At 42.0% G+C, this 14,992-nt stretch overlaps 1 protein-coding gene across 5 annotated transcripts in view; it reads left to right on the top strand.

Moving 5' to 3' along the window:
• Positions 1-14,992, top strand: part of ehbp1 (EH domain binding protein 1) — a 164,787-nt gene that overhangs the window by 110,589 nt on the left and 39,206 nt on the right. For 2 of the 5 annotated variants that reach the window (XM_049600386.1, XM_049600387.1), the window contains 4 exons: positions 206-484; positions 5,540-5,694; positions 11,771-11,909; positions 12,333-12,433. In XM_049600386.1, coding sequence (XP_049456343.1) covers positions 206-484; positions 5,540-5,694; positions 11,771-11,909; positions 12,333-12,433 — 674 coding nt within the window. The remainder of the gene's footprint in view (positions 1-205; positions 485-5,539; positions 5,695-11,770; positions 11,910-12,332; positions 12,434-14,992) is intronic. The other 3 variants (XM_049600390.1, XM_049600389.1, XM_049600388.1) reach the window with 2 other exon arrangements.

Here is a 14,992-nt window from a genome sequence, read left to right as displayed (position 1 = left end):
TACTACAGATTACTGTTAACACAAACTAACCAAGACTTTTCTTTCTTCACTCCTTTTTGTGTCGTCATTTTGTCCTTTTATTCCTGTAACACCTATCATTTAACTTTTCCTCTCTGCCCTTACATCCTCACTTTCCTTCCTTGCCACACTGACTCACCCTCTTTCATACTCCCGTCCCCTCTGCTGTCCCACTCCGCACCCACAGATGTGTTGGATGGAGTGCGAGGTCATCATGAGGATGATGCCGCTGATGGTGAAAGGGGTGAGGATGAGGAACAGGGGAGGGCTGAAGAAGAGCAGCTCCATTTTGGTGGTGGTGATTATGATGATGATGATACTGTTGCTGCTGCTGCTGCTGCTGCTGCCACATCTGCATCTGCGCTGGTTACTAACCCACTGCCACTGGAGGCCAATCTTCCAGCCACCTCCAGCAGCCACGTACCCCTGGAGCTTACTAACCCCGGCTCTGAGCTAACTTCTCTGGGTAAAATCACTGGCTGTGGCTGTGTGGTGCTGCATGCTTTGCCGTCTTGTTTGCCTTTTTCTAACTCACACATTTACCTTCCTGGACCTTCTTTTCTGTATTTCCTAAATGTTCAGAATAGATAAATAACACATAATATAGCACATCCAAAGAGCGCTACAATGGTAATGCTTTTGGGAGTTTTCCCCCCTTTGTGTCTTTGTTATACTCCACCTTACCTCCTCCATTACTTCTCAGTGCAGTGCAAGCATTTACTCAAGCCCAGTCATGTCGTCTAAACTGTCCTCATCAAAATTTGAACAGGCTGGCAGCCGTCTGATCTACTTGTTCTCTTACTCACTTACACTCACACCTCACAGTCTCTTACTTGAGTGCATGCTGTCTGTCTGTCTGGCCTCTATTTACTTGCCCCTCTGACCTCAGCAATCTACTTTCTCCTGACTCAATAGTGCTTCACGCAGGAGAACTAACTTACAGTGTACATTTTTGAGTGCAGCCATAGTGTTGTGGGTGTTATTTTTTTCTGTTTTCTTCTATTAGAAACTTCTTTAAGTAGTAATTAATAAACTCTGGAAAGTGCTCCCCAGACAAAAATGAAATCATATCTTCAGGAAAGCATTTGCTCAAATCTTCAGAGGTAAACTAATTACTTTGTTTTGTATTTTATTTATTTTGTTTGCTTCTTCAATTTCCTGCCGATGTGAGATAGGTGAGCATACAGTGAAGGACCAGAAGAAACAAACATGAAAACAGCCGAATGTTTCCTCCAGCTTTGAAGTGCAGTATCTCTGCACTATTTGTTTGGGTTTTTTCACCATTTGTGTGTTTTTGTTCTTTGTTGGTGGAATATTTTATGTGGTCTTGAAAGAAAGAAATGGATGGTAGTGATTGTAACACTAAAGCAGCTGATACCAAACTTCATACTGTAAATGTTTTTCCCCTCAACGCTCAGTTACTGTCATTACTTTCCTGCAGCTCAGGTCATTCACCCCACCTCCTCCTGTATGTCCTTGTGTGTTTCAAGAGAGTGTGTCTATGTCTGGCATATGTATGCATGCATCATGTGTGTGTGTGTGTGTGTGTGTGTGTGTGTGTGTGTGTGTCACGGAGGGAGGTGACACATGAAACGGTTGCCCTCCTGTTCTTTCATCTTCTTCAGTGCAGTGGCATGGCCTGGCAGGGGAGCTGTGGTTACCATTCCCTGGAAAATAAAGCTGTACCCAGCTCCTGGAAGGCAGAGAGAGAGACTGAGGGAGCAGAGAGGAAGAAAGAATAATAGGGCGAAAAAATTAGGGATGGAGGGTAAAGGGAGGGACGAGGTTAGGTTTGACAGATGGAATGAGAGGAAGGAGTTAACAAGAGAACTGTAAGACAGTTTTGGTGAAAATGAATGTGACAGGTGCTATAAAGGAGATTATTTCAGCATTAATGTGAAAATACAGTGACTCCTAAACGTGAAAATCAGTCGTCATTTGGAGTTATTTAACCCAAAATTAACGATTTAATGCAAACTAGTAGGTTATGGTTCCAACACAAGATTACGGCAGTATATGCTGATAATTTGAATACAGAAAATAAAAGCATCAGCAAGATTGAATTAAAAGTAGAATTTTTTAAATGTCATGTAACTAAAAAGATGATGTGTGTGATTTTGAAAAGTTTACTAGGCACACTCAACTTAAACTAATGCAGTCTAATAGTGCCAGCAGGAAAGCAAACAAAAAAGAAAAGAGCACAAACGGGCACAGCACACTCCAGATAATAACACTAACCACATTCAAATTAAATACAAAGCAGTTTTTCTTTACAAGTACAAAAGTGTTTATTCATGGGGTTTTTTTTGTTTGTTTTTTTGAAAAGGAACATATACAGCAAGGTGGAAAAAATAGGGAGTGTTTCACAAAAAAGATCAGGTGCTCCTCAAGGATTGGGCAGTCCAAAAGCCGGCGGTCCAAAAATGCATCCGAGGCACTGTGACTGTAGTTAAAAATCCTTTGTTAATACATGGATAACCAACCTGTTTCGACTAGAGTGTCTTCATCAGGGTGTCACAGCACCCTGCAGTAAGGTGTTTTACAATGGACAGAACACATTAGACTTTACGCCCAGGCCACACTGCCTGCTTTTCATTTGGCACCCATGTTAATAGGTTACAGCTGCACTGCCTGCTTGAGGAGCACGGCTCAGCTGTGGCTCATCTAGAGATTCAAAATTAGCGACATGACGCCTTTCATTATAGTGTCAATGTCCATTTCTGTAGAATATTTCACAGACATGATATAAATATTTGTTTTTAACTCAACACTTCTTGTTTCCATTTTAAATTAAAAGCCCTTAAGCATTTCTGTTGACAGAATCAAATTCATTTGTCAACACAAGGCTTTATTTTGGCTTTGATATGAGTCAAACTCAATGTAGAAAGGTAGAGCTGGCAGGCAGCGTGCCGCAGCACCAACTCTGTCTGTGTGAACACCACATTCATGCGAGCTGCAAGCCATCATGCACAGGTAGAGCTAGGTAATGTGGCCCAGGCGTTACCCCGAAAAGATATTAGTACAACGTCTCAGATCAAATTAAACACACCTTCTCCATCTGGAATATAAAAATGCAGTCTCTACATATGTAATGTGTTCGCCATTTCTCTTAACCACAAATCATACTTTGGCACAGAGTCCATTTTCTGCACTCGCAAGATGAACTTTTTGGGAATCACCATCCCAAACAAAACAGCCATTGTTTATACTTTTTAGCAAACAATAAGGACTGATGTTCATTTTTTTGTTGACACTGTTTTAGAGAGGTATTTATATATCTTAAGGTCATTCTGGAAGCTATAGTTTGTGGTGCTGCTAAACTCTGTTGCATTGTGCTGCTGTTTTTCCAATATATATATACAGTACAGGCCAAAAGTTTGGACAAACCATTCAATGCGTTTTCTTTATTTTCATGACTATTTACATTGTAGATTCTCACTGAAGGCATCAAAACTATGAATGAACACATGTGGAGTTATGTACTTAACAAAAAAAGGTGAAATAACTGAAAACATGTTTTATATTCTAGTTTCTTCAAAATAGCCACCCTTTGCTCTGATTACTGCTTTGCACACTCTTGGTATTCTCTCGATGAGCTTCAAGAGGTAGTCACCTGAAATGGTTTCCAACAGTCTTGAAGGAGTTCCCAGAGGTGTTTAGCACTTGTTGGCCCCTTTGCCTTCACTCTGCGGTCCAGCTCACCCCAAACCATCTCGACTGGGTTCAGGTCCGGTGACTGTGGAGGCCAGGTCATCTGCCGCAGCACTCCATCACTCTCCTTCTTGGTCAAATAGCCCTTACACAGCCTGGAGGTGTGTTTGGGGTCATTGTCCTGTTGAAAATAAATGATGCGTCAACTAACGGCAAACCGGATGGGATGGCATGTCGCTGCAGGATGCTGTGGTAGCCATGCTGGTTCAGTGTGCCTTCAATTTTGAATAAATCCCAACAGTGTCACCAGCAAAACACCCCACACCATCACACCTCCTCCTCCATGCTTCACAGTGGGAACCAGGCATGTGGAATCCATCCGTTCACCTTTTCTGTGCCTCACAAAGACACGGCGGTTGGAACCAAAGATCTCAAATTTGGACTCATCAGACCAAAGCACAGATTTCCACTGGTCTAATGTCCATTCCTTGTGTTTCTTGGCCCAAACAAATCTCTTCTGCTTGTTGCCTCTCCTTAGCAGTGGTTTCCTAGCAGCTATTTGACCATGAAGGCCTGATTCGCAGTCTCCTCTTAACAGTTGTTCTAGAGATGGGTCTGCTGCTAGAACTCTGTGTGGCATTCATCTGGTCTCTGATCTGAGCTGCTGTTAACTTGCCATTTCTGAGGCTGGTGACTCGGATGAACTTATCCTCAGAAGCAGAGGTGACTCTTGGTCTTCCTTTCCTGGGTCGGTCCTCATGTGTGCCAGTTTCCGTGTAGCGCTTGATGGTTTTTGCGACTCCACTTGGGGACACATTTAAAGTTTTTGCAATTTTCCGGACTGACTGACCTTCATTTCTTAAAGTAATGATGGCCACTCGTTTTTCTTTAGTTAGCTGATTGGTTCTTGCCATAATATGAATTTTAACAGTTGTCCAATAGGGCTGTCGGCTGTGTATTAACCTGACTTCTGCACAACACAACTGATGGTCCCAACCCCATTGATAAAGCAAGAAATTCCACTAATTAACCCTGATAAGGCACACCTGTGAAGTGGAAACCATTTCAGGTGACTAACTCTTGAAGCTCATGGAGAGAATGCCAAGAGTGTGCAAAGCAGTAATCAGAGCAAAGGGTGGCTATTTTGAAGAAACTAGAATATAAAACATGTTTTCAGTTATTTCACCTTTTTTTGTTAAGTACATAACTCCACATGTGTTCATTCATAGTTTTGATGCCTTCAGTGAGAATCTACAATGTAAATAGTCATGAAAATAAAGAAAACGCATTGAATGAGAAGGTGTGTCCAAACTTTTGGCCTGTACTGTATATATATATATATTTAACGGGAATAGACTAACTATTAAAAGCTAATTAAACTATTGAGAAAGACACTATAACACAGCAAACGCTTAAAAATGCAACATGCTCCCTTCGCCTTTCTTTCTCTCCATTTTTTTCATTCCTTCCATCTTGTCCTGTGGTTACCATGGTGATAGTCCCAGCAATGTACACACAGTACCTCAGCATCTCTCTGTGGTACAAACAGGGCTTAAAGCTGCCTGGTCTGTCCAGATCGCTATCTTTCTCACACATCATATATATTTACAGTGTACTTTATATCCCTTCACACTCATGTATTAGTGTGTATGTTCCTTATATGTTCCTTATCAATGGCTTTGTGTGTGTGTGTGTGTGTGTGTGTGTGTGTGTGTGTGTGTGTGTGTGTGTGAATGCCAACTAAGATGTCCAGCCTTTCCTGTCCTTTTAACTTTGTAGTATTTGTGTACTGTATGTGACACGAGGTACTTTTGTTTACTTCAAATGTCTGTAGTTTTTGTACTCATTATCCTTGTCCCTGGCTCTCCAGGTCCAAACAGTAAGCATGTGGATCTGAAGCTGAAGAAGCTGGTGGAGGTCAGCCCAAGAAGAGTCACCTCCCCTTCATCCCCGTCCTCCACCTCCTCCTCATCCTCGCCCACTGCCTCCTCCACCTCCCCTGTCAGCCCTGCAGAAGGACTGGAGGTATGCAAATGCTCCCCTGAAAACACCTACTCTCTCCTCTTTTATCTCTCTCTGTCTGTATTTTTCTGTCTCTCCTCTCTTCTCTCCACACCATCAAAGGGTCAGTCCAATCAATCAGGTCCGATTGACCCTGGTGTTCAGCTGGCTGACCCTGTGTACACATCAGTCAGTCGGACCACTTCATGTAAGACCATAGCTTATCCCCCTTGTGTCCATATGAGTCTGTCTAAAGCCACGAGACACACACACTGGCATCATAATGCTCTACATAACATGTAGCAGTCCCCTTTTATTGACTATGACCTTTTCAGACAGTTGTGTGTGTGTGTGTGTGTGTGTGTGTGTGTGTGTGTGTGTTTGTAGGTGAAGAGTGGGGGGTGCTGCTGTTGCATGTGTCTATCTTGTGATGTGAATATTGAGTCAACAACAAATAGTCGGCCAGTCTTAACATCTGTTTAATTGATTTTGAATGTCAAGTGGAATAAGGTAAGTGCGTGCGTGTGTGTGTGTCAGTACAAGTGAAACCCTCTGTGCTTATGCGACACAGGGTGTCTTTGATCATCGATTCACATAAACACCCTCTTGTGTTCAAAGCCTAAAAGGCTTAGTCCTTTATGGCCAAAGGAGCGCGTATGTGTTGTGTGTGTTACCACTTGACCCTCGCAGAAGTTGAATCACCTGTTTGGTTGACACCTATCCAAAACACCTAACCCAAAACTGTCTCTCTGTGAATGATATTTAATTTTCGAATCTCAACTGTGAACTAAACTTCTATGGAGTCAGTCAGCGGTCAGCACCTTATATGGCGACTTCATCGTCACACACAGTATGTGTGTGGGTATGCCTGGGTGGACATAAGGGAACGTGAGGCATTACAAGCTCTCAATATAAGGATACTTGATATATTTATAAGAAATAAATGAGATCTGCGCAGCTGCAGGTGACGTTAAGCTTTTTCAGTTGAACATCACTCGATCTAATATTACAGGCAAAATGGCAGCCAGGCATGAGAGTGATTAAAGTATAACAAAATAATTGAAATGAATGTGTTATGTTGGCTTATCTCTTCAGTCCATGTAGTGCAGAAAGGTAGGCTTACCCTAACCCCTATCCGAATTTTTGGGTGTTCCTTTCTGACCCTGTTCTTTTTACTTAAAATGCCCGTCCCTACTTATAACTAGAACAGATGAAATTGCTATTTACAAGACGAGACGAGCTGAAATGTGTAACTACTTGCAACGTGCCATTCTGCAACTTTCTAAAACCCTGCTAGTTCACACCCATGCAACTAGATGAGACGGTGTATCATCTCAGTGCAACAATTCTCTGTACTTCTGTTCTGATTTTCAGCTTTTCAGGCTTATTTTGTGGCTGAATATAATTTGTAGCTTCCTAGAATATGAATGAGGATAGTGATAGTTAGGTACTGGCTACAGCTGCATTTGTAGTAGTGATGAACGGTGAAAAACTGAACAAAACAAGCATCAGATGGACTGTATTCATAATAATTATGCCACAATAATTTAAATAAGCAGCACCAATTAATATATTTGTTGGGTAGTATAAACACATAGAGCGAGCAGCAGCAGCGACCCACCGTCCGACACTGGCACACTGTGAGGATGGAAATAGAGGGCTCGGTCGCAGCAAATGAACACGCCGTCTGCAGTCATTTTGACTTGACCAGCTGATTTCACTACAAGCCGATTGGCTGTAGAAACAGGTGACGTGTTTTACGTTCTAAAACCAGCCTCCGGTGATTTGACCAGCTGAGTTGCAGTTGACACCATCAGCTGGCTTGAGTCGAGCTCAGACCGACCATTTCACACCGCTGCAACTTTTCTCTGCAACGTTCTAAACGATCTCGTCTCGTTGCAAATCTTTGGTCTGAACTGGGCTTAAAAGATGACTTAATAAGAAGTTTCTGGCACTCAAAAATCAGTTTCCAGGCCAAATTGAAGATAACAGGTAAAAAGGCAACTAAATAAACAGGCACAGTAGTCTCAGCAACACATTGTTTCTATATCATGCTGTTTTATTGTAGTTATAACTCCGATACAGTAAGCAATGGCTACTTTTTCTTAGACGTCTTTGAAATTTTGTAACAGCATTGTTAAATGCAACATTTAGCCATTATTTAAACTCCACTGCTTCCCTAATGTACCTCCATGTATGTGCTATTTATTGTCACTAATGCCATACGTATGGGAAGCTACACAACATAAATATACTCAACACAAAACTACTAAAACAAATCAGTTATTTCTTCATTTCAAAGCTGTTTATATTAATATGTGCTCATGTGCATAAATATGTTTGTGTATGTGCATTTGTATGACTTCCTCTGTCCTTTAAAATAAGGATAAACTGTCTTGTCCCAAGAGGATTGGGCTTCCCAAAAGTCCTTCAGGCGGGTGGAACGACCTGCAGGAACATCACAGACACACACACACTCTTTTCTCTCATTAGTGATTGTGTGTATGCGCAGCCTCGGTAGCGCACGATAAGGGCATGCGACGCTCAGCAGACTGCAACGTTAGTCACGCAGCCCCCTGCATGCACATTCACAGACTCGCACACACCAAAAGCACTGAATCACCACTGCCACTGCGATTATGGCAGCGATAAGAGATAAAGAGGGAGAGCCAAAGAAAGAGAGGAGGGAGGGAGGGTACACCCCAATATCTGCCCGTCCCAGTGTGTAAAAGAGAGACAGAGGGGTAACCAAGTGGGCAGGTGCTCTGTGTGTGTGTGTGTGTGTGTGTGTGGGTGTGGGTGTGGGTGTGGGTGTGGGTGTATGATTGAGACAGAAAGACACTGTATAGTTAGTTTTCAAGACGGTGTAGAAGGCCAGTTGAGGTGTTGGTCATTATCATGTTGCTGTGTTAACCCCTGGTTGTAGTCCAGTGAACACGTCAGATTCACAACAGTTAAACAATGAGTAATAATTGGGTCGACGGCCTCAGTGTCCTAATCAGTCTCCCCAGGGATTTACTCTTTTGCTAAATCAACAGTTTCCTGTAGATATTGCAGGGGCTTGCAATTTTTACCAGACAAGACACTGAAATGAGAAAACAAACAAACAAAAAAAAACAAAACGTGAAAATATGACAAGGACAGCAACATTAATCCAATAAATCCTTTGACATCCAATTATCAGTGATACACTGTTACACTTGTCCTGCAAACAAACATGAAATATTCATTAAATCAGTCACTTGATGGACTCCTGGCCACAGCAACTCATGGCCCTGTGAATACTTTGAGTCGGTGGCTGGATTGGGAATCAGACTCCAAACCCTAACAGTATTTTTTGCTTTACCAGTGACTTTAAGTACCCTTTCTTTACTTTATATTGCTTAATAAAAGGTGTCTGTGTTTCTCTGACTAGAGATTATTTGTGCTTTTTGGGGATTGCTAGCCCAGTTAACATGATGATGGAATGTAAGCAGAGCACCCAATTGACTCAGAGGAAGCATGCATTTTTTTAAAAAAAGAAATCCTGTAACATGTTAAGTTGGATATCATAGTGGCATTCCTCCAAACAAAGGACATTTGTGTGAAAATATTTGCTGTTCTATTTTGCCACCTCTGCCCCAGTAATCTCCGAGAGACAGACGCCTTGAGAGACATCACTTTACAGTATGTTTGAACATTCATCCAAGTGTCACTTGGGACTCCTAAAATTTGAAGTTGCAGCCTTAAAGGGACAGTTCACCCCCATAATCAAAGAAACATATTTTCCTCTTACCTGTTGTGCTGTTTATCAATCTAGACTGTTTTGGTGTGAGCTGCCAAGTGTTGGAGATATCAGCCATTGAGATGCCTTCTGTTGGAATTAGATGGCACTCAGCTTGTGGTGCTCAAAGTGCCGGAAAAAAAAAAAAAAAAAAAAAAACATTTTAAAAACTCAACATCAATGTCTTTTTCTAGAAATCATGACCTAGTCACTTAAGATAATCCACAGACCTTGTTCTGAGCAGTTTCATGTAGGAACTGTTTTCTTTCTACCGAACTACACCCGCCAACCGTAGAAGAGAGAGAAGACAAATGTCTCTATGGCCGATACCTCCCACACTCACACCAAAACAATCTAGATGAGAAATAGCACCAGGTAAGAGGATGTACTTGTCATTTTGGGATGAACTATTCCTTTAATGTTTATGTAAACCAAACATTAATTTGGCACTAAACAACATTTTTTTTATTGAAAGATGGAAAGATTCAGTGTAATATTATTTAGGTAAGTAAAAGACACTGAAGACGTGCCTGTTTTTCTGCTCCTCACTTTCCTGCAATCAGTAATTTAAATCTACTGTCTGCTTTCTGGGCTTCACTGGCACACACACAGTCGCGCTTTCACACATCCAAGCCCTGTCCTTATATTTTAAATGTTTAATTGGGCATTTTGTATATAGCACTGCATAAATAAATTTGCCTCGATTTTGACTTGACGTGAGGCTTTAAGAGGCTGGTAGAAGCTGACAGACTAATAGACAAAACAAAGTGGGAACAGACTAATTGCTGACATTGTTTTTGAAAGTCAATAATCTGAAGCTAAACTAACAACTCCCCGTCTGGAGTTCGTTCCCCGCCCACACTGTCTCTATTAGTTTTCCTCGCTCTGCACACCCTGCTTGACTATCTTCCTCCGTCTCAAGCAGTGGAACATGTTTGCCCTAATTGTCGACTTTATTACACGTTTCGCCGTCTTATTAGCGTTGCCACAACGTCAATCTTAGCCGGAGTCGGTTTCTTTTCCACTCGGCTTGGCATATTTGGAGGCCTGGTAATAAAGCATTTCTGCACGCCGTTTTTGATAGTGGAAGAAGCGAGCGTGTAGCTTTTTAACACATGTTCACTTTGAAAACAATAGCGTTTTTTTGCATTTTGCATAATCTGAATATATTTTCTGGCTCGAGGTTTTGTTGAAAGTCAAGTTAATTGCCTGCTTTTTGTCTCTCTCATGAGTAAGGGAGAGAATGAGAGTGTGTGTGTGTCTGTGTGTGTCTGTGTCTGTGTGAGAGAGAGTGAGTGTGTGTGTGGGGAAGTGTGTGTCTGTGTCTGTGTGAGTGGGAGAGAGTGAGTGTGTGTGTGGGGAGGTGTTCAAGCAAACCACAATGTAGCTAACATATCAACTTTTACCAGATTTATCTCATGGCCTGTCAGTAAGCGTGTTTGTGCACATGTGTTTGCATGTGCACTAATGGGGTACGTGTGTGTGTGTGTGTGTGTGTGTGTGTGTGTGTGTGTGTGTGTGTGTGTGTGTGTGTGTGTGTGTTTGGTCACAATAATCACAGAGCAGCTGTGAAATCCTGAAACTGCTGCTGCCTAATAAAAGCCTGAGAGCAGATCTAAGTGGCTGGTAGAGGCTGACAGAATAATAGACGAGATGTGGAGAGGCAGCAGACTAATCGCTGACATTGTTTTTTAAGTCAATAATTTCAAGTTTAACAACTTCTCCATTTGTGTGGAGGGGTTTATAGGAAATCTCTTTTTTTTTTTTTTTTTTTTTTTTTTTTTTTTTACAGCAGCCATCATATAGAGTTGAACTCTCTTTTTGCACTTTGCTAACACCCCTCTTTCCATATCTCATCATCTTGAGAACAAAACAGATCAGCTGTTGCAGGAGAACTGAAACATCATGGCTGGACATGTGCACTGTATACTGCCTTACATTGCAGTTAGATTTATTTATGGTATGGCCTGATACAGGCAGCTAACAGCTAATGCGTAACATTAACGTTCTGACAATTTCAACATGATTTGTTGTAAACATTGTAGCATTATCAGTGAAAAAATAGGCTGGTCTCTACTGACGCATCACTAGTGAGTTTACTGCATCCTTTTATCCCGAAGATGTCTCAGAGAATATCTCTGTTTAAAACAGAGATAAAGACACATTTACAGCACATTTTGAGGTTTGACATAGTGCTGCTACCTTTTTTGCGAATTATCCCATCTGTAGCCTCAGCTTCTTTGTCAGAAACAGTAAAACTAACCACTGTTGATTGCTCTCTGTTATATTCCTGTGACATACAGCATCAACAGTAAACACTTGTCCACATCTTGACAGAATAACGCTGAGGATTTGCGAGCAGAGCGGCTGCGCAGAGCGACAGAGAGGTTGCGTAGCCCAGTGGTCTTCACCAAGGATTCAGCAGTCAGGAAAACACAGCTGAAGTCCTTCAGCCAGTACGTGGAGAGCAGACCAGGTGGGGGACAATGCAACACAAACACACACTCTATGCATACAGTATTTACCCAGGGAGGTATATTTGCACAGAGCAGCACTTGACTCACATTCATCTAGTTCACACCTGATAGCAGGTAACATGCGGGATGTTCACAGAGGCTAAATAATGATTCTGCTGTTTGAAACCAGCTTGATGAAGGTCTTCTTTTACTGTTCCTTGCCTCTTTTTCTTTTTACTACAGTCAGCAATTCAACTCCATAATGTCAAGCACCATGTAAAGTATACTGAAAATGCAGTCTTCACAGACTCCACCAGCCACCTGGCACTTTAAGCATGTTAAACAACATATCTATGCTATGATAGATCAACAACACAACTTAAATAAATCTCTCAACGTCTTAATTGTATCTCATTGTGAATGTCTGTCCGTCATCTCACCAGAGGTGAAGAGGCAGAAGTCTATTCCTGAGGATCTGAAGAAGGCTGAGGAGGACAGAGGTTCGCCAACGGACCTCGATATTCGCAGACCATTTGAAGAAGAGGTTTGTCATTTTCTTTTCCCTAAATTATACTTGTGTTTGCAGAGGGTTTCATCTCACCTGCAACAACTACCAGAAAAATCTGGGAAAAATTATAAAATCCATACCATCAAAGACCTTTTGGTCTACTTTGCCCACTGCTGTAGCTTTGTGAAGCTTTTATTGTGGACCCTGCAAGGTAAAATAGATGAGTTAGGGATCTGGGGAGTGAGGTGGGAGGTTGTATCCCTTAATTTCTCCCACTTGGCCTTTTTTTATTTTCTGTTATAAAGCTTTCTTTCTGTCTCTCCCGTCTTGTCTTAAATAAATCTGTCACCGAGCTCTTCTGCTTAATTTTCCCTCCTCCTCTTCACCTTGTCCACCTCTCATCCCTTCACACACACACACTTTCCCTCTCTACTGTCCTCTCTTCTCCACAGACACCCAAGTATTGATCTAACAGACTGCCATTTTAATTATAACAATGGTAGATATCAGCTGCCATTTAGAGGCGTGTGTGTCTGCAAAGAAGTTGTGTGCCTACATGTCCTTCAAGTGTATTCACACACACACACACACTAACACACACACTCACAATCTCTTCTCAGCCTATGTTTGAACTTGTGTGTACAAAGAGTGTGTCTATAAGAGTGCTATTATTTCACTGAGTGTGTGTGCGAGTGTGTGTGCCACTGGAGACCATGGGGTGAATCTCTTTTCGCATGCAACCCTCTCTTACCCTCGACCCTGCACCCTCCACCCCAGTCCCATGCACGCGCACACACACAACCAAACACACACACTCCTCCTCCCAGAGCCTGGGCCCCAGGGTTAATGGGTGTTCAACCTTTCCATTATCCCGATCAGCCAAGAATTACCTGCTGAATGATGTTTGCATTAATATAATATATATGGTAATTTCCCTCCTCTTAATTACGGCTGGGCCGAGCGCGGCAAGGGGAGTGGGCTGATCATGTGTAAAATTGATTTGCCAAGGAAAAATATGGTGATAGAGCGAGAGCGCGCAAGGAGGAGGAGGAGGGAGGAGGGGGGGAAGGGGAGGCTGCTGGGAATCAACACACATGCACAAATCACACGTGCGCAGAGCCACACACTCACACATTGGGAAGAGTGCAGGAAAAAGTGCTGGCCTGGGTGGAATGGAAAAAAAAAAAACTTTCTCTCTCTCTCCTGCTCACTAGTTCTCCTTCCCATTAAGAAAAATGAAGTGCATCAGCAGTAAAATGGAGATATTTTTTCGGATGCATCCTCAGTAGTGAATTTGAATAAACATTTTCCTCACTCAGAGGAGTTTCTCAGGAGAATAGCAAGCAGTCAGGAGACAGAGGTGAAGAAGGGTCAAAAATGGAGTGTGTATTAAGTGCATATGGTTATAGAGCAATGTGTGTGTGTGTGTGTGTGTGTGTGTGTGTGTCTAAGAATGTATAGTTATGGAGTGGCTGGTGTTTGTGTGTATGAGAAGTTGGAATAAAGACTTACCTGAATTGGCAGAGTGTATATATGTGGGGAAGGAGAGCTGGATGTAAGGTTTGGTTTAACTGTGGAGACATTTAACCTGCAGGTGGGTTTATACTACACTGCAAAAAAAGTATTGAAGACAGGTTTATTTTTGCAGTTTAGTAAATACTCAGAACAGGAAACTGTTTAGAAACTTCAGGGCTGTAAATTTGTGATTTGAATTTATTTTAAACACTTGCACATTTGGCATTTAAATCCACTATTGAAAAGTTCAGAATTAAAGCTCAGTGAGAGATGACTATAATGTGACCTGTATTGATTGATTGAGAACTGGATGTCAAAAGTGTGAGATATAACTGGAAAATATGCCCAGAATCAGCTTCATTCTCAATTTGCTTTTATATTTTGGTGCATAACAATAAATCAGATTTAGAAAATGACTATTATTTGTCAATCTACACAGTTTTCAGGCAATTGGCATTTGAAATGGGTCGTTTTGTGAATCCTCCCTACACACACAGCGCACACAGACAGCAAGGGGGTAGCACAGGGTTAGCCATGAACAGAGCCCCTGGTGCAGTTCAGGGTTTCATTGCCTTGCTTAAGGGCCCCTCTTCAGTGCCCAGGAGGTGAACTGGCACTGAACCGTACTTTGTCCGTATGAGGACTTGAACCACTGACTATCTAGGCCCCATTCCCATTGACTTTGCTACTGCTGTCCCAAGTTAATATAGTAAGTAAATTCTAAAACGTATGTACCATATATCTGTTTTTAAAATGAAAGAGCTGTAGAGTTTTGTGCAGGAATCTTGACCATGAAGTTCACAGTATGAAGTATAAAAAATATGTTCTATGTGCAGAGATAACAGTCCCAAAGGTGTGTGTTGTAACTCCTAGCGACAGAAGTGCAGACTGTACATGCAGCGCAAAGTGCTTTTGGATATGTGAAAGATTTATCTGTCATCCATTAATCAACACAGTTGGATTAACTGCATCAGTGTAAACAGTGATCAGAGCCTTTGATGCAGGAGAGTAAGGAGTGGTTTTCAATACAGTGACACAGTAAAGGTGTAGCTTCGCTTGATGTCGTGTAGGAGGTTTGAG

Source organism: Epinephelus fuscoguttatus, linkage group LG16 (assembly GCF_011397635.1).
Source record: "Epinephelus fuscoguttatus linkage group LG16, E.fuscoguttatus.final_Chr_v1".
NCBI lineage: Eukaryota > Metazoa > Chordata > Actinopteri > Perciformes > Serranidae > Epinephelus > Epinephelus fuscoguttatus.
The sequence above is the reverse complement of the archived record's forward strand: the minus strand, read 5'-3'. Positions and strand labels throughout refer to the sequence as shown.